The 27,181-nt window shown below is 42.9% G+C and overlaps 1 protein-coding gene across 3 annotated transcripts in view; it reads left to right on the forward strand.

Annotated features, from left to right (window-relative positions):
* The window catches only part of MAGI3 (membrane associated guanylate kinase, WW and PDZ domain containing 3), a 341,658-nt gene that overhangs the window by 308,119 nt on the left and 6,358 nt on the right, over positions 1 to 27,181 (forward strand). For all 3 annotated transcript variants that reach the window (XM_077294928.1, XM_077294929.1, XM_077294930.1), the window contains exons 17-20: positions 3,869 to 3,968; positions 18,711 to 18,816; positions 22,800 to 22,943; positions 26,525 to 26,663. In XM_077294928.1, the coding sequence (XP_077151043.1) occupies positions 3,869 to 3,968; positions 18,711 to 18,816; positions 22,800 to 22,943; positions 26,525 to 26,663 (489 nt within the window). The remainder of the gene's footprint in view (positions 1 to 3,868; positions 3,969 to 18,710; positions 18,817 to 22,799; positions 22,944 to 26,524; positions 26,664 to 27,181) is intronic.

The following is a 27,181-nucleotide window of genomic DNA, read 5'->3' on the forward strand; positions in this document are numbered from 1 at the left end:
TAGAGATGCTACAGGTATCGGAAAATGGCGCAATTTTTTTTTTTGCAAAGTTAGGAATTTTTATTCACCACTTACATAAAAAAGAACCTAGACATGTTTGGTGTCTATGAACTCATAATGATCTGGAGAATCATAATGGCAGGTCAGTTTTAGCATTTAGTGCACCTAGTAAAAAAGCCAAACAAAAAAACAACTCTGGGACGGCATTTTTTTTTTTTTTGCAATTTCACCGCACTTTGAATTTTTTTCCCGTTTTCCAGGACACAATATGTTAAAACCAATGGTGTCGTTCAAAAGTATAACTCGTGGTGCAAAAATCAAGCTCTCACATGGCCATTTTGACAGAAAAATAAAAGTTATTGCTCTGGGAAGAAGGGGAGTAAAAAACGAAAGCACAAAATCAAAATACCTCCGGTCATGAAGGGGTTAATATACCTACCTACCGCGGCCTTCTCCAGTGTCCAGCGCCGTTCTGCTCCTCTTCTCAGTGATGTCTACAGACTCTTCAGATCACGCTGTGCTATGCATGACCCGGCGGTGACTTACAATGTAAGCCTATGGAGCATCAGAACGTGGCTATATAGACTTTCATTGTAAATGAGACTTTCGGTTCACACACACACAGTGAGCTGAATCGCCTGAATCGTGGTGACGTCACTGAGAAGAGGGACGGGACGGCGCTGGACACCAGAGAGCAGAGGCACTCACACTATACTACATGCACATATACACACATTTAAGGAAGAAATATGCACGGAAAGGCTTATGCCTGTCCTAAAGACAGAGTCCAGTTACTTCTGGACTTATTTGATTCTGAAGTAAACCTTTCTGTTGGACAGATCCCTTTAAATTAAAATCAGTTATACCCGATTTATTCTTAATATTTAGCTGCAGATGTATCTGATAAAAAGCCATGCAGAGACATGGATAGAACTGATGGACATGATATGTTCTGTGGCCTCTCCTAAAGTGGGAGAAAGTGCAGCCGATCAACAGGGAATTCTTTCCTAAAATGTTTAGGGCAGATAGATGAGATTCTTTCCTGACAAGGAGAGCTGAACATACCTGAGAGAGTTAACAGCCCCTACTGGTTACCAGCACATGTAGCATTGCAGTTATGACCTTGATGGGAGACCGGAGTGAATGCCGGGATCTGCGTTCTCTGATTTCTATTAAAGGTGGACATTTCTTTTGGTTTTCCTATTGCGGATGTGGATAAGCTTCATGAGAACATGTATTGTGTTGCTTCTTGGCTCTTATCTCGTCCAGCTAAACCATAGAGAGTTCCAAATGAGGAGCTTTTAGAGAATTGGAGAAGAGCATCACTCTGCAGCTAAACATTTCATTGCTTTCCTTGCTTCTTGGCTGCATTTCTTAGCCCCTCAGTTCCTTAGTTGTTATCTCCACACACAGCTGGTGCACAGCCTGAACAGGGCAGATGCGTGGAAGTTGGCCACGACATGGTATAGTTATGTTAGTTAAAGACTACTTTGGCTTGCTGGTTAACTCCCTACTAGCCAATTAAATCTGATGTAGTATCCTACATTTTATGCTGCCCTTTCATCCGAAGACAGATGTCAGTGCAGTAATCAGTGGCTGGCGTACCTGTCCATGTTTTACAAAAAGGCTTTGGAATGTGTTTGTACAATGCTTTTTAACTTAATTTTCTTGTGGCTTCATGTTGAAGGGAAAGAGAATCGGATTAGAAATGATAATAAATGCATTTTCAGGTTTTCCTCAAATCAGCATCTTAAAGCGAATCTATCACTCAGTTTTCTCTTTCCCATTTGAGAAAGTAAGAAACCTGCCCCTATTGGAATCGAACCCTGGTCTCCCGGTTTGATAGGTGGGGATACTCGCCACTAAACTAAGGAGGACTTGCTTTAAGAACGTAAGAAGCCTGCCCCTCTGGGAATCGAACCCCAAAGTCCCGCTCGACACGTGGGGATACTCACCACTATACTAATGAGGACTTGCTCTAAGAAAGTAAGAAGCCTGCCCCTCTGGGAATCGAACCCCAATCTTCTGTTCAACATGTGGGGATACTCGCCACCATACTAACGAGGACTTGCTTTAAGAACGTAAGAAACCTGCCCCTCTGGAAATCGAACCCCAATCTTCCATTCAACATGTGGGGATACTCACCACTATACTAATGAGGACTTGCTCTAAGAAAGTAAGAAGCCTGCCCCTCTGGGAATCGAACCCCAATCTTCCGCTCAACATATGGGGATACTCACTACTATACTAACGAGAACTTGCTCTAAGAAAGTAAGAAGCCTGCCCCTCGGGGAATCGAACCCCAATCATCCGTTCAACATTGGGGATACTCACCAATATACTAACAAGGACTTGCGCTAAGAAAGTAAGAAACCTGCCCCTCGGGGAATCAAATCCCAATCTCCCACTTGATTCATGGGGATATCACTATACTAACAAGGACTTGCTCTAAGAAAGAAGCCCCCTCAGGGAATCAAACCCTGATCTCCCGCTCAATAGCTTGGGATACTCACCACTATACTAACAAAGAAAGACGCATCCTCATCAAGGAATTGAACACAAGGGTTCAATTACCCAATGGGAGAGGCTTCTCATTGTCCCATATTAGACCGCATGAACCAGTGTTAGAGACCCTCTTTCCAGCAATGTATCACTTCCCTGCTTGCTGCAGTTTTTATGAAATCACTGTAATATCTGTTGCAGATCTGTATAACCCCATTCACACCACTGATTGACCGCTGTTTGTATACACAGTGCATAGGCAGAAACTTAAAAATCGGTGGTAGGCGTCTGATTATATAGAGCTAATAGATATTGGAGGACTACATGGCAGCAGATTTTTTTACTCTGCTGATTTGCACAGCCTGTATCAACCATAGGGTGAAATCGGTCACAATTTCAAACAAAATCTGCAGCAGAATTTGTAGTGGAAGATTGAGTCCCATCTGTAGGCATCTAAAATTTTATCCAAAGTTGTCACGTGAATATTTAGTAAAGTTCCATCAACCTGGCAAATTGTGGAACAGCGGCAACGTTCATGTGTATGGTCCAAACTGTCCCCACAAAGTGAATGAGATTTCTGAAACGTCATACACACGATTCTTAATTTTCCTTGTAGATTTGAAGCAGTTCCATATCTGCAGCATGTCAGTCCCTCCAGGTTTTTTTTAGCAGTATTTTTCACCATTCTAATGACTGGGGAAAAACTCTGGCAAAAACGTTTATTTTTCTGCACCATTTTTTCCTGCCAAGAGTTATGTTTTTGATGGAGAAGTGTCTACAAGAAATACTTAACGTGTTCACATACACTTCTATGGATTTTGGTTTTGAGCTTCCTGCATCTTGAGAAATATCTATGTACCCTATTGAAAAACAAGCAATCCTCAGTATATTATGGATGTTGTTGCTCATTTTATTCTGCCTATCATTTTTATGAAGTTTAATATTTCATTAGTTCTTTCATACGATTCATCTTCACCTTTTCCCTTTTCTAAATATATACAATCTCCCAAAGGGATGAAGAGATGCCAAATAAAAACATAAAAGAAAAGGCTGGTTTTGATGTTAGGTTTTAAAAAAAATTGAGAAATCTATTATTCTTTTATGTATCTGTGCTGTTTGACTGTAGTTAATGGGTTATAGATTGAGGCCAACCAAACAGATTTCCAGCTATGACAACTCCTAAAAAGCTGCAAGCATCCGTGCAAAAAAAAGTCTAAAAGTTCATTTTTATCCACTTGGGAGACATCTTTTTCACCTTTTAAATGACAACAATAAAATTGCAGCCCATTTGAGAAGACTGTAATAATATAATAAAAGACGAGCAATGAAGTTTATGCACTTACTAAAGTATTATTTCTTTTGTCAGAACACAAAGGCCCCCCGTCAGGATCCAACTCTGCAAGACAGAGCCCTGCCCCACAGCATCGAGCCATGGGTCAAGCACCGAATTATGGAACGCTGGACAGGTAGGAACATAGACACCCTGATACTGATCTAAATGGCATGTTGCTAATAAGTGGAGAAAAATGGAAGTGATAATTGAGGTGGTCTTGTAATTCGACTAATAATATGACAGCAAAATGCAATGATTATATATATATATATATATATATATACATACATACATACATACATACATACATACATACATACATACATACATACACACACACACACACACACACACACACACACACACCACACACACACACACAGTGGGGAAAATAAGTATTTGATACACTGTGGATTTTGCAAGCTTTTCTAAAGAATGAAGAGTTCTGTAATTCTTATTGTAGGTACACTTTAACTGTGAGAGACGGAATCTAAAAATTAAAACCAGAAAATCACATTGTATTTCTACATAATTAAATTGCATTTTATTGCATGAAATAAGTGTTTGATCACCTACCAACCATCAAGAATTCTAGCTCTCAAATATCTGTTAGTTTTTCTTTGAGAAACCTCCTACTCTGCACTCATTACATGTATTTATTGCATCAGTTTGAACCTGTTTCCTGTAGAAAAAGAAATCTACCCACACACAATCACACTCCAACCTCTCCACTATGGCCAAGACCAAAGAGCTGTCGACGGACACCAGGGACAAAATTGTAGACCTGCACAATGCTAGGATGGACTACAGGATAATAGGCAAGCAGCTTGGTGAGAAGGCAACAACTGTTGACACAATTATTAGAAAATGAAAGAAACACACAAGATGACTGTCAATCTTCCTCGGTCTGGGGCTCCATGCAGGATCTCGCCTCGTGGGGTTAGGATGATTCTGGTAAAAAGGTCAGGAATCAGCCCAGAACTACATGTGAGGACCTGGTCAATGACCTGAAGACAGCTGGGGCCACAGTCTCAAACATTCCCCTTAGTAACACACTATGCCGTCATGGATTAAAATCCTGTAGGGTGCACACAGTCCTGCCAGCACTTGTCCAGGCACATTTGAAGTTTGCCAAAGACCATCTGGATGATCCAGAGGAGGCATGGGAGAAGGTCATGTGTTCAGATGAGACCAAAATAGAACTTTTTGGTATCAACCCCACTCGCCATGTTTGGAAGAAGGATGAGTACAACCCCAAGATCACTGTCCAAACCGTGAAGCATGGTGGGGGAAACATCATACTTTGAGGATGCTTTTCAGAAAAGGGGATAGGACGACTGCACTGTATTGAAGGGAGGATGCATGTGGTCATGTATCACGAGATTGTGGCCAACAATCTTCTCCCCTCAGTATGAGCATTGTAGATGAGTCGTGGCTGGGTCTTCCAGGATGACAATGACCCGAAACACACAGCCAGAGGAACTAAGAAGTGGCTCCGTAAGAAGTATTTCAAGGTCCTGGAGTGGCTAGCCAGACTCCAGACCTGAACCCAATAGAACATCTTTAGAGGGAGCAGAAACTCAATGTTTCCCAGCGATAGCCCCGAAACCTGAAATATCTGGAGATCTGTATAGAGGAGTGGGCCAAAATCCCTGCTGCAGGGGGTGCAAACATGGTCAATAACATACTTATGCAATAAAATGCAAATTAATTATGTAAAAATCATACAATGTGATTTTCAGTTTTTTTTGTTTTTGTTTTTTTAAAGATTCCGTCTTTTACAGAATACGATAAAAAATATGGAAACCTCCATTCTTTATAGGGTGAGAAAACTTGCAAAAACGGCAGCGTGTCAAATACTTATTTTCCCCAGAGTGTGTGTGTGTGTACATATATATGTATGTATGTATGTATGTATGTATATATATATATATATATATATATATATATATATATATATATATATATATATATATATATATATACATACATATACATATACACTCACCGGCCACTTTATTAGGTACACCTGTCCAACTTCTTGTTAACACTTAATTTCTAATCAGCCAATCACATGGCGGCAACTCAGTGCATTTAGGCATGTAGACATGGTCAAGACAATCTCCTGCAGTTCAAACCGAGCATCAGTATGGGGAAGAAAGGTGATTTGAGTGCCTTTGAACGTGGCATGGTTGTTGGTGCCAGAAGGGCTGGTCTGAGTATTTCAGAAACTGCTGATCTACTGGGATTTTCACGCACAACCATCTCTAGGGTTTACAGAGAATGGTCCGAAAAAGAAAAAAAATCCAGTGAGCGGCAGTTCTGTGGGCGGAAATGCCTTGTTGATGCCAGAGGTCAGAGGAGAATGGGCAGACTGGTTCGAGCTGATAGAAAGGCAACAGTGACTCAAATCGCCACCCGTTACAACCAAGGTAGGCCTAAGAGCATCTCTGAACGCACAGTGCGTCGAACTTTGAGGCAGATGGGCTACAGCAGCAGAAGACCACACCGGGTACCACTCCTTTCAGCTAAGAACCGGAAACTGAGGCTACAATTTGTACAAGCTCATCGAAATTGGACAGTAGAAGATTGGAAAAACGTTGCTTGGTCTGATGAGTCTCGATTTCTGCTGCGACATTCGAATGGTAGGGTCAGAATTTGGCGTAAACAACATGAAAGCATGGATCCATCCTGCCTTGTATGGAGCATCTTTGGGATGTGCAGCCGACAAATCTGCGGCAACTGTGTGATGCAATCATGTCAATATGGACCAAAATCTCTGAGGAATGCTTCCAGCACCTTGTTGAATCTATGCCACGAAGAATTGAGGCAGTTCTGAAGGCAAAAGGGGGTCCAACCCGTTACTAGCATGGTGTACCTAATAAAGTGGCCGGTGAGTGTATATATATACACACATGGTCAAAATTGTTGGTACGCTTCATTTAATGACAGAAAAACCCACAATGGTCACAGAATTAACTTGAATCTGACAAAAGTAATAATAAATTAAAGATCTATGAAAACGAACAAATGAAAGTCAGACATTGCTTTTCAACCATGCTTCCACAGAGTTTAAAAAAAATAAGACTCATGAAATAGGCCCGGACAGAAATTATGGTACCCCTGAAAATAATGTGACAAAAGGGACATGTTGAATCAAGGCGTGTCCACTAACTAGCATCACAGGTGTCTACAATCTTGGAATCAGTGAGTGGGCCTGTATATAGGGCTACAGATACTCACTGTACTGTTTGGTGACATGGTGTGTATCACACTCAATATGGACCAGAGGAAGCGAAGGAAAGAATTTTCTCAGGAGATTAGAAAGAAAATTATAGACAAACATGTTAAAGATAAAAGTTATAAGACCATCTCCAAGCGGCTTGATGTTCCTGTGACTACAGTTGCACATATTATTGAGAAATTTAAGATCCATGGGACTGTAGCCAACCTCCTTGGATGTGGCTGCAGGAGGAAAATTGATGACAAATCAAAAAGACGAATAATATGAATGGTAACAAAAGAGCCCAGAAAAACTTCTAAACAGATTAAAGGTGAACTTCAAGCTCATCAGTGTCAGGTCGCACCATCCGTCGTTGTATGAGCCAAAGTTGACTTCATGGGAGATGACCAAGGAGGACACCATTGTTGAAAAAAAAATCATAAAAAAGCCAGACTGGAATTTGCCAAACTACATGATGACAAGCTACAAAGATTCTGGGAGAATGTCCTATGGACAGATGAGACAAAAATTGAACTTTTTGGCAAGGCACATCAGCTCTATGTTCACAGATGGAAAAATGAAGCTTATCAAGAAAAGAACACTGTCCCTACTGTGAAACATGGAGGAGGCTCTGTTTTGTTCTGGGGCTGCTTTGCTGCATCTGGCACAAGGTGTCGAGATTTAATTGTACCCTGCACAGATTCTAAAGACTATCAAGGGATTCTAGAGAGAAATATGCTGCCCAGTGTCAGAAAGCTTGGTCTCAGTGGTATCTTACAACAAGATAATGACCCAAAACACACAGCTAAAAACACCCAAGAATGGCTAAGAGGAAAACATTGGACTATTCTGAAGTGGCCTTCTATGAGCCCTGACCTAAATCCTATTGAGCATCTTTGGAAGAGCTGATACGTGCCGTCTGGAAAAGGCAACCTTCAACACGAGACAACTGAAGCAGTTTGCTCTTGAGGAGTGGACCAAAACACCTGTCGAGAGGTGCAGAAGTCTCATTGACAGTTACAGGAATCGTGTGATTGCAGTGATTGCCTCAAAAGGTTGTGCAACAAAATAGTTATGGGTACCATCATTTCTGTCCAGGCCTATTTCTTGAGTTTTATTTTTAAAAATATTCTGTGGAAGCATGGTTGAAAAGCAATGTCTAACTTTCATTTGTTCATTTTCATAGATTTTTTATTACTTTTGTCAGATTCAAGTTATTTCTGTGACCATTGTGGGTTTTTCTGTCATTAAACGAGGGGTACCAACAATTTTGACCCTGTGTGTATGTGCTGCTCCTTGGCCAGCGGGCTCCTCTGCCAGGAATATACTAACTTTTACCTACCTGTTCCATCTTTTTACGAACTATTAAAGCTTCTTACATGCCTCTTTAAAGGATATCTGGCAAATCCACCATGCCCCCAAACCAGCACCATGCGTTTATTTTTGTGTTAGCACCCTGTCTCACAAGCCCTCTGTACAGTATACACTATTACAGTTTATAGGAAAAAAGAATGTTAAATATCATTTAAATATCCGATATTCTAATTAGTTTCAAACTAGTCAGGGGGGCGTTGGTTTCTCCAGATTAGTCATCCCACGAATCAGGTTGCCACACCCTGTGGATGTGATGGCATGATTTGCAAGATCCAGCATCACCGCTGGTTCTCTGTAAGTCTCGTGCATGCACGGGACTTTAATCATTTCATGTCTGTATGCAGTGAAGCTGAGGAAGGTACACCCGGCTTCAGCGTGTACTGATGTCAAAGGAGAGGATTTTACTCCACAAAATGTTAACCTTATGGTTACCAAAGAGGAACTCTCTCTGCACCTCTAATGAGGTCAGATATCAACTATTAACGCCAAAATTGACTACAAATAATTAATATCCACTTAATACCACAACGTTATCTTTACCTTATACTATACACTAACTGTTATCTATTCCTTATACTGTATACTAACTGAGACAAAACTGTGTATCAATAAAGGGTATTTATTGCACACACAAGTCTGCAGTCTATAACATACATATATATTTATACCCATGCTGGCGACTTATATATACTGTGTGTGTGTGTGTGTGTGTGTGTGTGTGTGTGTGTATATATATATATATATATATATATATATATATATATATATATATATATATATATATATATATATGGATATTACAACTCTAATACAGTAATACCACTAGAGTATACAGTGATATCCCAACAGTATCACACAATCACACAGTAATAACCTACAATATCCAGTAACATCACAACAGTATCACCACAATATAAAAATATAAAAACCGACAATAACTGCCCGATTACCCAAATCACACATGCAATATCAGCCCTCCCATCTATAGCTTACTAACCCTAAGGCCTAAGAGGTTACAGGGTAGAAAGAAAAGGGGACACAGATATACTCAACCAACATGTGGATCCATGATCATTCCAGCATGCAGGCATAGCAAAAGAGGCAAAGCACATGTGTCTTGTGCCTTTTATGTCCTGCTAGAAGAGGTGTGTCTGGGGATGAGGTCACAAGTCTTTTGTCCACTCGCCTAAGTCCTAAATGAAACCTGATATACCAGCTTGAGGAGGGGGCTACTGAGCACGTGGGGGAATTAATATATCACTAAACACATCTCTACGTAAACATATACATTTTGGAGCACTTCCCTTCTACATTCCCCCTGTTGTCGAGAACACGACAATGAAATTTGAGGAACGTTTTGTGCTGGGATTTATTTGCCTACTCAACCCCATTTATAACTAGTGACAGTTCAGGATGGAATGAAGCATAATACTGCACTTATGTACCTAGACATCATCCACACGGCCATCAGCTCTTCCCTGCCGTTCACCGTAACCCACATATCTATCCACAGAGTACACCTTCTTCCTCTTTCTTGAGTCTTATTATCAAAGTCTTTTTGCTATGTCTTTTCTCTGTGGTCATTACCGGTCTTCAGGTGTTGGTCTATCCCAATGTCATCTTTCTCCAGTTGTGACCGGTGAGACTCTGGAACGGCTTCACCCTCACAGTCCATAGGTCAGTCAACATCATCCTGTGTGCACCCGTCACCCTGCCAGACTTCACGTTACTCTCCTATAGCTTGATTCAGTAGGATTTTGAGTATGTCTGGCAAGATAAGACTGCTGGATGTCACAGGTTTTTTTTTTTCTTTCACGGACTCAGGCACTGGAAATGACTGGACTCGGGCACTTGAAACGACTTTCATCAGACATGCATCAGGCAAGACTTCCAGCAGGCTCTTCTGTAATCTTGACTGAAGATTGTTGATTAGGTTCCTCCATGGACAGATATGCAGATCTTTACTAGGCAGGTCAGAATTTCTTAAGTAGGAAGTGATGTCACAATACCTAAGTGGACTGCGGGAAAATTACACCGTCTAATTCTAACCGACATTCAATCCATCCCTTACGAACTTCACCATTGCTAGGGTTAAAGTGGCAAATACCTTAGATGAGGGGACCTGTCCCTAGGGAACCTTACTCTTTTCCCCATTCACACCCCATTCACACAAAATACATATTACAATTCCATAATGCAAATAGAGACTTAAGCTCTACTGGCTGTAAATGCATGGACACCTTCACATGAACACACTTAGGGCTGTCCCACACGTCCAGATAATTCCGGTACCGGAATAAATCGGTACCGGAGTTATCCGTGTCCGTGTGCCTGGGAACTCACGGAGGCCATACCTGCGGCACACGTGTGCCGCCCGTATGGCGAGTGGGTACCACACGGAGCGTGTGGTACCCACTCTGCATGGTGCTGAAGCTGCGATTCATATCCTCTCTGCAGTAACGTTTGCTGCAGAGAAAATATGAAGAATAGTGTTAAAAATAAAGATTTAGGTGTCCGCCGCCCCCCCACCCCCTGTGCGCCCCCCCGCTGGTCAGAAAATACTCACCCGGATCCCCCGTCGGCAGTCGCTCCTTCCTGGTCTGGCCGCGGCTTACTGAATGCGGTCACGTGGGCCCGATCATTTACACTCATGAATAGGCGGCTCCGCCCCTATTGGAGGTGGAGCCACATATTCATGAGTGTAATCGGCCGCATACAGTAGAGAAGCCGCGGCCAGACCAGGAAGGAGCGACTGCCGACGGGGGATCCGGGTGAGTATTTTCTGACCAGCGGGGGGGGCGCACAGGGGGTGGGGGGGCGGCGGACACATGGATCTTTATTTTAAACACTATCATTCATATTTTCTCTGTAGCAAACGGTGCTACAGGGAAGATATGAATGGCGGCTTCAGCACCATGTGGGGGGGACAGCGCTTACTGTAGCGCTGTCTCCGGCACGCACACGGACCCCAGACGGAGAATGTCCGTGTGAGGTGCGTGTTTTACACGGACCCATTGACTCTATTGGGTCCGTGTAATCCGTGCGCTCCCACGAACACTGACATGTCTCCGTGTTTGGCACACGGAGACACGGTCCGCACACGGTCCGCACAAAATCAATGACATCTGAACAGATGCATTGATTTTTATGGGTCTACGTGTGTCAGTGTCTCCGGTACGGGAGGAAACTGTCACCTCACGTACCGGAGCCACTGACGTGTGAAACCGGCCTTACTGAGTATGTCCATGTACAGGTAGTCATGCACTTCCACCTAAAGTGTCTATATGCACACATATTTAATTTACTACACAGTAGCACGACAATGAATAAAACATCATTATTATATACAACATATATTGGATTCGGGGTAAAGGACTGGATTTTTCTTATGTCCTTAACCCCCTTCACCGGCTGAGTTAATGGTGCTCAGCCTGACTTCTGTGCAGTTGGGTGTCCAGTCTTTTGGTCATTCTGCAGATCATAAACAGTCCAATATATATAAAATAATGACCAGGAGGAAAATGACAGGACGAAGTGGCGTTGGGTTTTATTAGTCTCCTCCTCATGGCTGAAATCTGAGGAGATGTTTCAGCTCGGCACCAAACGTAAGAGGGGTGTTCTGGAGTCTCTCAGGGGCATCTGGGCAAAGGCCAAGACTTTTTCTCTGGAGTGATAGGTGCTCTTCTACATAGATACCTAAAATGGACAAATGGAACAATATGCTCTGGGAAATCTCCCAGTGCAGTTAATAAACATCCTTATTTGATGCTTCCCTGTCCCCCCAAACTCACTCATTCTTTATACTTTTACTTCAGGGTGACCTCCCCATGTTCACCTTTCTTGAGCTGCCCAGTAATTAGCTAATGCCTCAACTCTCCTAAACCCCACAAAATGAATGCAATTTTCTTATAGTTTGATCCTAGTAAATTGCCTCTGTTTCCTATACAGACACCCCTACCAGTTTTCCACAATTCAAAACCATACAACCCTCGCAGCTACTTAACACCCTAGGAAAACTAAACGATAACCTAAGATACACTGACTCTAGTTGTATCCTGCATCAGGTCTTAAGGTACCGTCACACTCAGCGACGCTGCAGCGATATAGACAACGAGCCGATCGTTGCAGCGTCGCTGTTTAGGTCGCTGTAGAGACGTCAAACACAGCAGCTCCAGAACGATGCAGGAGCGATCCTGTGACGTAACGGTGGCTCACTTAGGCTACGTTCACATTAGCGTTAAGCTAATGTGCGTCGGGTTTGCGTCGGCGACGCAGCGGCGACGCATGCGTCATGCGCCCCCTATACTTAACATGGGGGACGCATGCGTTTTTTTGTTGCGTTGTGCCACACATGCGTCTTTTTTGCCGCAAGCGTCGGACCAAGAAAACGCAACAAGTTGCATTTTTCTTGCGTCCGATTTTCGGCAAAAACCGACGCATGCGTCGCAAAACGCAGCGTTTTTGCGTGCGTTTTGCCGCGTTTTTGCGTGCGTTGTGCGTTGCGTCGCCGACGCAGCGGCGCACAACGCTAGTGTGAACTTAGCCTTATCGTTCTCACAGGTCGTTAGCTCCATGTAAAACATTGCTGACATCGTTGCTTTTGCTGTCAAACATGACGATACACGCCGACCTGACGACCAAATAAAGTTCTGGACTTCTAGCTCCGACCAGCGATATCACAGCGGGATCCAGATCGCTGCTGCGTGTAAAACACAACGAGATCGCTAACCAGGATGCTGCAACGTCACGGATCGTTGTCGTTCTTGTTGTAAAGTTGCTGAGTGTGAAGGTATCTTTAAACAAAACCATGTTATCCGTCCAAACTTCAAGGTCTTAGCAGCACACAGTATAACATGACACTCCATCGTGTACATCCGTTATCTGTCCATGCTTCTTCGCCTATCTTAGTTCACGTAACAACAACCTTTATCCAATCTAAGATGCACAGGAAAACAAACAAAGTCAATTTTACAGCTGAACTTCAAAGCCTAGGTGAACACACACCTCCCTACCTATATTAGTTCAAGCAACAAATCAGAGCATCCATGGATGTGACTCTATTATCCTGCGATCTGGGTTACTCTTATCATTATGAATTCTATGGAAAACTAGAGCTAAAAAAAAAGTACCAGTAGATAAACCTCATTTACTTCACAGGGAGTCTGATAGAAAACAGCAAACAACCAACAACTAACAAATCCTATTATCATTGCAATCACATTGCACCTCAGATAAGGCCGAAAACGGGAAATTTTCTGCAAGAAATCCGCATTTTTTTTTTTGCGTTTTTTTTCCGTTTTTTTCGCGTTTTTTTAGCATTCTGCAAGCGTAATTAGCTTGCAGAATGCTAAAGTTTTCCAAGCGATCTGTAGCATCGCTTGGAAAACTGACTGACAGGTTGGTCACACTTGTCAAACAGTGTTTGACAAGTGTGACCAACTTTTTACTATAGATGCAGCTTATGCAGCATCTATAGTAAAAGATAGAATGTTTAAAAATCATAAAAAAAATAAAAAAAAATGCTTATACTCACCCAGACATCTCCTCACCGGCGTCCGTTCGTCTTCCTATAGCTGGTCTGTGCGCACAGGACCTTCCGTGACGTCACGGTCACGTGAGCGGTCACATGACCGCTCACGACCAATCACAGGACAGTGACGTCATCGGCAAGGTCTTTCACCGCACACCAGCTACAGGAACCGAAGCGGCAGCATGCAGTGGAGGCGGGAAGACATCGAGGGTGAGTATAGGACTGTTTTTTATTTTAATTCTTATTTTTTTACCAATTATATGGTGCCCAGTGCGTGGAGGAGAGTCTCCTCTCCTCCACCCTGGGTACCAACCGCACATAATCTGCTTACTTCCCGCATCGTGGGCACAGCCCCGTGCGGGAAGTAAGCAGATCAATGGACCCCTAGGTGTGCGGAATCCCCTGCAATTCCGCATTTTAATGAACATGTTGCTTTTTTTTTCCGCGATGCGATTTTTTCGCGGAAAAAAAGGCTACATTTGCACAAAAAATGCGGAATACACTTAAAATAATAGGAGGCATATGTAAGCGTTTTTTTCGCGTTTTTATCACGTTTTTATAGCGAAAAAACGCGAAAAAAACGCGAAAAATACTTAACGTGTGCACATGGCCTCAACCACACTGGTCTAACAATTCATTTCAATGACAAAAAAGCAAACTTAGCAAATAGAAGAAGAGTAAAAGAAACTAAAACAAAACAGACAATCAGAAAGACCAGAGGCCCGACTGAAACTCTGAAAACTGAGTTTACATCAAGGCCTCACTTGCCTCCCTGGTTGTAATCGGCCATTTTGAGGAGTTTGCCCATGGCTGGGCACAGACTGAGAGAAAATGCCATTATATCTGTGAAAATGCCTGTGCTTCTTGACAATATTGCTAGGCCCCTCACAATTACTTGTGCAGTAACAGTTCCTTGCAATATGTCCAAAGTGACCACATTTAAAACATTTCACAGAATAATATTTCCTCTCCTTCATTGTACCCGGCCATTTGCAGTACCTGGCAACATGGCCGGAGCCAGCACAGGCATAACATCTAACACATGCCATGCCTGATTTAGGGGCCCGGACAGAGCGTATTTCCTTCTGTCTGGAACTTTTAAACTCTTCCATTACTAAGGATGCACTCTTAACAATGTCCCGTTTGAACTTTCTTTGTAATTTAGACAGCATATATCTGTCATTACATTTCTTTTTGATCAAAATTTGATAAAATATTTGATCCCTCACCTGTTCTATCACTCCCCCCTTTTTGTCCCCACAGGGCACAATTGGTAGGGGATCGGACCTTGTGTTCCGAGACAAAGAGAAGGCCGGCACCACATTTGAAAAATCATTGATGATATTTTTCAGACTAGTAATCAGTTGGGAACTAGTATCCAGCTCCACACTGCACTGATTAATAATGGCATCACTAGCTGCTGCCATTTTCTTCACAGCTTTGATCTCGGCCCCAGACTGAGTCAGCTGTGCTTCCATATCAACACAATGATTTTTCATTTTCAGCAGTTGTGATTCAAGACTGGCAATCTGCTTTTTCTCTGTCCACATTATACTCTTCATTCTCTGCCAGTTGTGTCTGTAAGGCACACACTCTGCACATTAGTCACACAACACTGGCAGTGGAAATTTGGGGAATCTGCATTACACAGGGATTCCTCATACACACAGATCAGTTTAGCTAACATTTGTAGTCGTTTACTTGATTTATTCAAGACCGACCGTCTCTATATGCACATGCTGTCATGCCCACATGCTTGTTCCAATAGGGCAGACCACAGCATTTCTGCAGATTTGGGTATAGTGGGGGTTACTGGGTGAAATTTACTGTGCTTTGCTAATCTTTTAAGGGTTGATAAGTCCATACTCACTCTTCCTGAAGCCATCTTGGTCATCCTCCTTGTCCCTTCTCTGCTGCTTGAAAAAGGTCCTTTTACCTCTGGAACACCTTTTCCTGACCAGCTGGACTTTTACCTTAAGAACGACTATGACTCTTTGGAAGATTGGACTGGTAAAGATCACTCCAAACTCTCAAAGATGACCAAGCAAAGAAAAAAAAGTTAAAAATCAAAAGACTGGGTTCTCTGTTATTGATTTTGTTCCGTGTATAGTTTGTATTGAAAATGTGCGTCACCCGTCTGAACTATCAGCGCTCTGAACGCACAGAATTACACAACAGTTCACCCTGTATCAATGTAATCTGTCCACGTCCCTCCGGCCTGATCAGCTCACAGACGATGACCAGAAACTCAAACAGCAAAACATGTTAAAATCTAAACCGTGGGCCTGTAGCTCGCCATTGTAGAGGGAGAGGATTTTACTCCACAAAATATTAACCTTATGGTTACCAAAGAGGAACTCTCCCTGCACCTCTGAGGTCCAATATCAACTATTAACGCCAAAATTGACTACTAATAATTAATATCCACTTAACGTTGTGGTATTTTCTTTACCTTATACTATACACTAATTATCTAATCCTTATACTATATACTGAGACAAAACCGTGTATCAATAAAGGGTATTTATTACACACGCAAGTCTGCAGTCTGTAACATATATATATATATATATATATATATATATATATTTATTTATTTATAGTCTAGTCGCCAGTTTGGGTATATACGGATATTACAACTCTAATACACTAATACCACTACAGTATACAGTGATATCCCAACAGTATCACACAGTAATAACCAACAATATCCAGTAATATCACAACAATATCACCACAATATAAAAACCCACAATAACTGCCCGATTACCCAAATCACACATGCAATATCAGCCCTCCCATCTATAGCTTACTAACCCTAAGGCCTAAGAGGTTACAGGGTAGAAAGAAAAGGGGATACAGATATACTCAACCACCATGTGGATCCATGATCATTCCAGCATGCATGCACAGCAAAAGAGGCAGAGCACATGTGTCTTGTGCCTTTTATGTCCAGCTAGAAGAGGTGTGTCCAGCCCCAGGTGTGTGGGGATGAGGTCACAAGTCTATTGTCCACTGGCCTAAGTCCTAAATGAAACTTGACATACCAGCTTGAGGAGGGGGCTACTGAGCACATGTGGGGGAATTAATATATCACTAAACACATCTCTACATAAAGATATACATTTTGGAGCACTTACCTTCTACAACTGACATGAAATGACTAAACTCCTTGGCATTCACAAGGCTTTCAGAGAACCAGCAGTGACACCAGCTCTTGGAAACGATTTTATTACACCCACAGGGAGGCAGTGATAATTACTTGTGCCTGGATGAAGCGTTTGGCAGTGTGAAACAGATGTCGCTCTTTTTTCTGTCTGTCGGTATCCTCTGATCGGTATGCATTAAAGGAGTAATGTTTTAGCCACGGGGTGAGTGCCACAGTTCTTTGCTCCTAATACCATAATTAGTGGGACGACTATTGTGGAGAAACAAACGCCCCTTCCACTAATCTGAAACTAGTTGGCATATTGGAAATTGATTTTTTACCTTGTTTTTTGCCATACACTGCAAGAACTTATACTATTAAAAGGGCATTTTAGACAGGGTGTTAACATAAGAATAGACACATAGTGGCAGATTTGTGGACATGGGGGGGGGCCTGTCAGGATCCCTTTAATTGAAGTAGTACATGTTGTGACATATCAAACGAGGTTTATGGCCCCTAGGCGTCAGTTGCAGTCTACATTTTGTCTACTCCGCTGTCCACTGTATATTTTGTATATATGTACTACAGAATCAAGACAATTAAAAATAACCATACAGTGTGAAAAATATACACAATTAATACCCTCGTAAAATGTATAAAAAATACCGCCATAATTCTGTAAATACACCACTATAGACACGCTCTGTGTATACTAGTACACACACTCACTACAGAGAGATGGTACTGCATGGTCATATAAATGCTAATATCCATCTTCAGAGGTTTCCCACATGTATAAAACATTGCTCACAGCTGGAATCTACTGTAGGAGGAAAAATGTGTACACAGGAGGCCGACGAGGTGACAGGGGTGCATTTTAGTTACTATGGTAACTCCGAAATGGGAACCGTTTGGTAATGTCAATGCTCTGCCCGCAAACACTGAGTAAGGATCTTCAGGCTTTATGGCCTGAATTTCAAGTGTGAAGTAGAAGCCTGGTGTGAACTAGTAAAGCTACAACAGCGACGGGACAGGCAAGAATGCCGCCCCTATTAAGGCTGGTGGCGGCACGACCCTAGAAGTCCGCCCATAATGGCTTCTATTACTCTAGTAAGGTGCATATATTATTAAAGTATATAATAATAAATTAAATATAAAAAAGTAAATGCTTCCACTTGTCCCAAGAGTTTTAATATTTGGGTGAAATACAAAACGCTCTGTTGGGCGTACAGAGTCGTGTTTAAAGACCCGTAGAAGCGTTTACAAAGGATTAATAGCAGGATTCTCACTCTGGAATATGTTGGCGCTATATAAATAAAGATTATTATTAATACCTTACATGTATTTAGATATTTGTCTTATACAGTCTATAAATATAAATTGCGTTTTTAGTGAATGTTAATTACAATATTAAAATCTGTCCGTCAGGTAGTCTATGTACATACACAACTTCAGTAGATATGATGCGTTTGTCATTAAAGGGATAATGGCAAGGAGTAAGTATATCCTGTAGAGTAACTGATGTGGTTAGAAACCCCCAGGATGTGTCTCTTCCCCTCATGTACTGATTATATCCTTATTTTATATCATTATTATACAGAAATACATTGGACACAGAGGGCAGTAAGGGAGATCTCTCTGCTCCGTACAGGTTCCTATGGGCCGATGCGGCACACACCCTGCCCTCTGGAAGCCGGCACTCACAGGTAAGATATTGTACTTGTCTCTAGATAGAAAGGGAATTATTAAAGATGGGAGATTTACATGTGAAGGAATTTGAAGGGAATGTATCCGAAGCTGCGAGTTCAGGCTTTAGGTTCATTGATCTTATGTCTGAAATGTTGTTCTCTGACTAGGTACGGCCACAGGAAATCTCGGCCTTCTGTCCCCTATTCCTGGCTGGTAGCTCTTACCTGCACTCATCTAATATATAATTGCCTAGAATACTACTTCCTGCAATTTGTGCCAACTTCCGTGGCTTTGTCCGGAGCTAATGTCCGGAGATAAGTGACGTCACCAGTGTCCTACACCCAGGCAGAGCACAGGGGCCCCAGGCAGCATATGGGGCCCCAGGCAGAGCACAGGGGCCCCAGGCAGCATATGGGGCCCCAGGCAGAGCACAGTGGTCCCAGGCAGAGCACAGTGGTCCCAGGCAGAGCACAGGGGCCCCAGGCAGCCTATGGGGCCCCAGGCAGAGCACAGTGGCCCCAGGCAGAGCACAGGGGCCCCAGGCAGAGCACAGGGGCCCCAGGCAGCATATGGGGCCCCAGGCAGAGCACAGGGGCCCCAGGCAGAACATGGGGCCCCAGGCAGAGCACAGGGGCCCCAGGCAGAGCACAGGGGCCCCAGGCAGAGCACAGGGGCCCCAGGCAGCATATGGGGCCCCAGGCAGAGCACAGGGGCCCCAGGCAGAGCACAGGGGCCCCAGGCAGCATATGGGGCCCCAGGCAGAGCACAGTGGCCCCAGGCAGAGCACAGGGGCCCCAGGCAGCATATGGGGCCCCAGGCAGCATATGGGGCCCCAGGCAGCATATGGGGCCCCAGGCAGCATATGGGGCCCCAGGCAGCATATGGGGCCCCAGGCAGAGCACAGGGGCCCCAGGCAGCATATGGGGCCCCAGGCAGAGCACAGTGGCCCCAGGCAGCATATGGGGCCCCAGGCAGAGCACAGTGGCCCCAGGCAGAGCACAGGGGCCACAGGCAGCATATGGGGCCCCAGGCAGAGCACAGTGGTCCCAGGCAGAGCACAGGGGCCCCAGGCAGCTTATGGGGCCCCAGGCAGAGCACAGTGGCCCCAGGCAGAACATGGGGCCCCAGGCAGAGCACAGTGGCCCCAGGCAGAGCACAGGGGCCCCAGGCAGAACATGGGGCCCCAGGCAGAGCACAGGGGCCCCAGGCAGCATATGGGGCCCCAGGCAGAGCACAGTGGCCCCAGGCAGAGCACAGGGGCCCCAGGCAGCATATGGGGCCCCAGGCAGAGCACAGTGGTCCCAGGCAGAGCACAGTGGCCCCAGGCAGAACATGGGGCCCCAGGCAGAGCACAGGGGCCCCAGGCAGAGCACAGGGGCCCCAGGCAGCATATGGGGCCCCAGGCAGAGCACAGTGGTCCCAGGTAGAGCACAGGGGCCCCAGGCAGCCTATGGGGCCCCAGGCAGGGCACAGGGGCCCCAGGCAGCATATGGGGCCCCAGGCAGAGCACAGGGGCCCCAGGCAGCATATGGGGCCCCAGGCAGAGCACAGTGGCCCCAGGCAGAGCACAGGGGCCCCAGGCAGAACATGGGGCCCCAGGCAGCATATGGGGCCCCAGGCTGAGCACAGGGGCCCCAGGCAGCATATGGGGCCCCAGGCAGAGCACAGTGGCCCCAGGCAGAGCACAGGGGCCCCAGGCAGCATATGGGGCCCCAGGCAGAGCACAGGGGCCCCAGGCAGCATATGGGGCCCCAGGCAGAGCACAGTGGCCGCAGGCAGAGCACAGGGGCCCCAGGCAGAACATGGGGCCCCAGGCAGAGCACAGGGGCCCCAGGCAGCATATGGGGCCCCAGGCAGAGCACAGGGGCCCCAGGCAGCATATGGGGCCCCAGGCAGAGCACAGCGATATTTTGGACCACTGTGCGGCGTTTCAGACCCCCTGTGTGATGTCTGGGGCCCTGTTCTTAAGTATATTAAAGATTAAAGTAACGTATATTATAGATCAAATTTGACACGTTTATGAGCACCATTGAGTGATATACTCAAGAATGACATAATTTTTCAACATTTTATGGTTTCAAACTGTAAACACTCAGAGTTTTTTTTACTTCAACCAGAAAACCTTAACGGTTCATAAAAAACTTGACTGTTCAGGATATGATAAAAGTCATAGTATTCTGAATCTTTAACTTATAAAGATACCTTTACATGGGGTGATTATTGGTATTGGTTCCAGAGAGGCTTTCGGCCGATAATCGTACACATGGCTGGTGACAGGACAATACAATATAAACGTTCAAAGGTAAACACTGATAACATTAAAATCTAATATATAATTGCCTAGAATACTACTTCCGGCAATTTGTGCCAACTTCCGTGGCTTTGTCCGGAGATAATGTCCGGAGATAAGTGACGTCACCAGCGTCCTACACCCGCTCAGGGTGGACAAAGATATATGCCTTCGTGGTGCGCGGCACTTTTCTGATTGGTTGCCGCCTGCCGCGAGCGACCAATCAGAAATGTGCCGTACTGTCAAGAATTGTCAAGAGCTGGTGAGTGCAGCCATTTTTTGTTCTTTCTTACTATTATTTATTAATTGTATTATTCTTACATTTGAATAAATAAAGTATATATGGATTCTAGACTCCCGATTCTTTAGAATCGGGCTGCCATCTAGTATATTGTAATAATGTATCTGCCCTAGTGGAAGGTTCTGGTAGTGAAGCAAAGACCACTTTCGCTGCCTGTTATACTGTGCCCCTTAATGTAGGGTTCATCTCTCTCTACAGGACAGTAATGTAATAATGTGGCATATAGATGAGCACTTACAGCCCTGAAAAAGCAGCTGACACAGCTGATGTGCAGAATAAATGGCGCCCTAGGGCATATTTTCTTACTAGTCAGAGTGCTGAGACTCATTTTACTGAGAAATGTGAAGTCAAATATATGTTTTGTCTCCGTTCTACCATTCCTAGAAGTGATGAAGTTTACCTAATCTCATGATTGCTGGGGGTGTCCACATTAATGCAATTTTATGAGGTTTTGGAGAATTGGATATATTGGAAATGGCTAATAAATGCTTCCTTTTATATACCACTTTGAAATTAAGAAGAAAAACATGCTTAAAGGCGTCAAGTGCTTGTCATTCCTTGTAAATCTAATGTATTAAAGAAAAGCTATCAAAAAATGACATATTATATTAAATCAGGCTTTCGTCTTATATGTTTTTTTTTTTTATTTATTTTTTTTCCTTCATATTATGATTTTAAAATAATTAGATAACAATAATAATAAAAATCGTATTATTGCAATTTTCTTGCTAGCCTCTAAGCTTTTTTAGATTTAGACTTTCTGTAATTTCAGGAAGGGTTTACAGGATTTTTCTTATCAGCGGAGGCAGGACTACAATGACAGGCTGCACCTCTAATAATATAGGATCCACCAATTACAATGCTCCCTTCACAATGACCTTTGCACACGCTTATTAGATATTTCAATACAAGAGATAGGGTTAGAATCTGACCATCGTGTCTATGTACATGTCTTGTTTCCTGAAACCTATAGGATGTTAGAGATGTTAGAGAATAAAAAGCCCCTGTGTCTAGTGTGAAAATTGTAGGATTTCTATTTTAAATTTTTAACATATGTTGTGATATGAGGGAAAAAAAGCTGTTTTTTGTAGCTTTTTTTTAAACACAAACCTATTTTCATCAATAGTCAATTTTCTAATGATTGCTTCCTGTTCAGAGTCTTCATGCTCCCGGAATATTTTAAAATATACTTATAGCGTTTTAGTTTGTAGGGGGAAGGTTATAAAAAAAAGCACACTTAGGTGTACAATGTGGCCATAATGTAATCATTTATTATTTTATAGAGGGATTAAAAATGAGGAAAATGCCACAGTAAAAAATACATTTTTGTCTCTCCGCTCCCTACAAATGCACAGATTTGCATAACAATACATGTCACATATATTCTAAATGTCTGTATTAATGTGCAGAGTGCTGGTTGCTACCCTGTGGAGTTGGAGAGAGGACCAAGAGGCTTTGGTTTTAGCCTACGAGGTGGAAAAGAATACAACATGGGGCTTTTCATTCTCCGACTTGCGGAAGATGGACCTGCGATCAAAGATGGTCGCATTCATGTATGTAACTCTTTAAACCATTGTCTTGACACTGTGGATGTTATTGTCTTCTGTAAGTCCATTTCAAAGTCTGCCCCTCATTACATACAATGGGGAAAATACATATTCGATGCACTGCCAATTTTGCAGGTTTTCACACCTACAAAGAATGGAGAGGTCTGTAATTTTTATCTTAGGTACACTTTAACTGACAAAATCTAAAAATAAAAAACAGAAAATCACATTGTATGATTTTAAAATAAATTGCTTTTTATTGCATGAAATAAGCATTTGATCATCTACCAACCAGCGAGAATTCTGTCTCTCCGATATCTGTTAGTTTTTATTTTAGAAGTCCTCCTACTCTGCACTCATTGCCTTTGTTAATTGCACCTGTTTGAACTCATTACCTGTATAAATGACACCTATCCACACACTCAATCATACGCCAACCTCTCCACCATGGCCAAGACCAAAGAGCTGTCTAAGAACACCTGGGGCAACCTGCACAAGGCTAGGATGGACTAAAGGTACCTTCACACTCAGCAACTTTACAACGAGAACGACAACGATCCGTGACGTTGCAGCGTCCTGGATAGCGATCTCGTTGAGTTTGACACGCAGCAGCGATCTGGATCCCGCTGTGATATCGCTGGTCGGAGCTAGAAGTCCAGAACTTTATTTGGTCGTCAGGTCGGCGTGTATCGTCATGTTTGACAGCAAAAGCAACGATGTCAGCAATGTTTTACATGGAGCTAACGACCTGTGAGAACGATAAGTGAGTCGCCGTTACGTCACTGGATCGCTCCTGCATCGTTCTGGAGCTGCTGTGTTTGACGTCTCTACAGCGACCAAAACAGCGACACTGCAGCGATCGGCTCGTTGTCTATATCGCTGCAGCGTCGCTGAGTGTGACGGTACCTTAAAAGACAATAGGCAAACAGTTTGGTGAGACAATTATTAGAAAATGGCAGAAACAAAAGATGACTGTCAATCTTCCTCGGTCTGGGGCTCCATGCAAGATCTCACCTCATTGGGTAAGGATGATTCTGACAAAGGTGATGAATCTACCCAGAACTAAACGGGAGGACCTGATTGATGACCTGAAAAGAGCTGGGACCACAGTCTCACACATTACCATTAGTAACACATTGCACCGTCATGGACTAAAATCCTGCAGTGTATGCTAGGTCTCCCTGCTCACACCAGCATATGTCTAGGCCCTTTTAAAATTCGCCAGTGACAAGTTGGATGATCCAGAGGAGGCATTGGGAGAAGGTCATGTGGTCAGATGAGACCAAAATAGAATTTATTTGGTATAGACTCTACTTGCCGTCTTTGGAGGAAGAAGAAGGAAGAGTACAACCCCAATAACACCGTCCCAACCGTGAAGCAGGCTGGGGAAACATCATACTTTGTGATTTTTTTGCAAGGGGACAGGACGAGAGGATGAGGTCCAAGAGAGGATGGATGTGGTCATGTATTGCAAGATTTTGACTAACAACCTCCTTCCTTTAGTAAGAGCATTGGAGATGGGTCGTGGCTGGATCTTCCAGCATGACATTAACCCAAAACACACAACCAGGGCAACTAAGGAGTGACTCCGGGAGTGGCCTATCCAGTCTCCAGATGTGAACCCAATCGAAAATCTTTAAAGGAAGCTAAAACTCAATATTGCCCAGTGACAGCCCCAAAACCTGAAAGATCTGGAGAAGGCCTGTATGGAGGAGTGGGCCAAAATCCCTGCTGCAGTGTGTTCAAACATGGTCAAGAACTACAGGAAATGTCTGACATCTGTAATTGCAAACAAAGGTTTCTATACCAAATATTAAGTTCCGTTTTTCTATTGTATCAAATATTCATTTCATGTATTAAAATGCAAATTAATTATGTAAGATTCAAACAATGTGATTTTCTGGAGTTTTTACTTTTAAGATTCTGTCTCTCACAGATGAAGTGTACCCACGATAAAAATTACAATAGGTGGCAACATTTGCAAAAATGGCAGTGTATCAAATACTTATTTTCCCCACTGTAGTTTGGGTTATATTCACATTGGGGAATACTGAAATCCAGGAGACCTCCAGAGACTTTAGATGGCTTATCCCATTGACATGAATCATTTCAGCTGATTTTTGTTTCAGAATTTGCCAAATATTGGCTCCTCTCTTAAATAGTTACACACTTTGTGACATCTCATGGATACTTTTGATCACAGATCTATAGCAGTTATATTAGGTCGTAAATCTCCAATATGTAATAGCTGAAGAGACCTTGCTATTTTAACGCAAATGCAAGATTTTGTAGACCCTAATTTCAGAGATAAAACTATATTATTCCACCATATGTGGAAACACGATCGCCCCCTCCAGGATTTAGGACACTACAAGAGACTAAAAATAAATCTGTAAATTAGAGGACATCATTGTATGCTAAGTGTCCCCCTCCTGTTTAGACCCTATTTAACTGATGACGGTCTTTCCATGGATACATTTTAACCATGTATGATATAGAAGAATTATTCAGCATGCAGACAATTTCGCCCTGTGCTTGCTCTGTGGGCTGTGTTCCTCCTTTTCAGTTGACAGTTCAGCAAACACACACCAGTTAAATCTATGTGTTTTTTTTATTACTTTTATTAAAGCCTTAGGCCCTCACTGTCAGTAAGAAAACTAAAAGGAATTTGACAGAAATGGCCGATGAGGAATCACAGAGGTCAGCAATCTACAGGCACGGATCTCTAACAGATGTGCTCTGTCTGCAAAGTACAGGCTTCAATTTACAGTCAGGTTTTATGGATTTTCCAAAAATAGTATATTGCTAAAATTATTACTGCTACTTCCATCCTTGTTTCAAGGCCAAAAAAGCAGTTAACACTAAGGAAGGGTGAAAACGTTAAAGTGTAGATCGCTTCGAGTGAAACAAATGTTTCAGCAAGTACCGAAAGTGTACTCAAGCATTGTGTCTTCACCTTTACAGATTGTTAATATCAGTGGTTTTATTTACTTCTCTCAAAGGGCAGATTATTAACGCAACATTAATTGTAGAACAAAAGCAAACTGTAGAAGAGACGACTGATATGGAACACGCACCACCCAAGGGATTTACTATTGACTCAAGTGGGCAGAGCAGTAGCTTCAATTATGAACTACAACATTGGTGTCTATAAGGCCGTAGAATTGATTAGTTTATTTACTTTTTTCTTTTTGTGGTCCTTTTTCTATTACAAAATCTCTAAAATTTTGTAAATGGCAAATTGTATATTATTTACAAATTACTACTTATTTATTAAGCGGTGCTGATGTCCAGCACCCGTACCCATTATCAGAAGAAACACGAGCAAGGACAGCGCCTTCAATGTCTTCCAGAAGCATTGTGGGCCTTTCATTTATATGATAAGTTGTCCCAAAGGCCAAACCAGTCTGCTCACTTCTACAGCAGGAGTTGAACAAGGGCTGGTGATGCCACGTCTGCTGGTTCTTAAGGTTGGACAGGTGCACAATACCTGCCAATGACAGATGACTTGCAGGTATCAGTAGACCTTGAGAGTAACTATTATATTGTTGCCCTTCTAATATAAAAAAATGTTTGTTTTTTATCAGGTCGGTGATCAAATAGTGGAAATTAATGGAGAACCAACCCAAGGCATCACTCACACACGAGCCATCGAGCTAATCCAAGCTGGTGGGACCAAAGTTCTCCTCTTATTAAGACCTGGAACAGGACTTATTCCAGATCATGGTGAGAAGTCCTTATATTTTTCACAATCGACATGTTGAGTAATACTTTTGAACATGGTTGCTTATATTTTTTCAAAAATCATTTTGATAATTTTTTTAATACTACTTTTAGTATTTTTACATAGCCATTAATAAACATTAATGGGAAAGAAAATTTATTTATTTGAATTTAGTAACATTGCAGATTTGTTGCTATTATTATTATTATTCAGGAAAAATGGTAACCCTTCTTTTTAATTTGATTAACATGTTTTTCCTGTGGAGACTTGAAGAAATCAACGAAGATTGACATTATTTGCTAATCCACAGATGCCGAAGATCAGTCTGCTATGGTCAACGTGTCTTGTTGTAAAAAAAAAATATGAAGTCTTGGTAAAGGCGATGAAAAAAATAATGAAATACAAAAGCAAGCTTTAATTGTAACAATAGTTACATTTCCAGAACATCCACCCAAATTGCTTCTTGCTTCTAGTGCAATGCTATTGTACAGTTTTTAAAGCTAGCTAAAGAAAAGAAGAT

The sequence above is a fragment of the Ranitomeya variabilis genome, chromosome 3 (assembly GCF_051348905.1).
Source record: "Ranitomeya variabilis isolate aRanVar5 chromosome 3, aRanVar5.hap1, whole genome shotgun sequence".
Taxonomy (NCBI): domain Eukaryota; kingdom Metazoa; phylum Chordata; class Amphibia; order Anura; family Dendrobatidae; genus Ranitomeya; species Ranitomeya variabilis.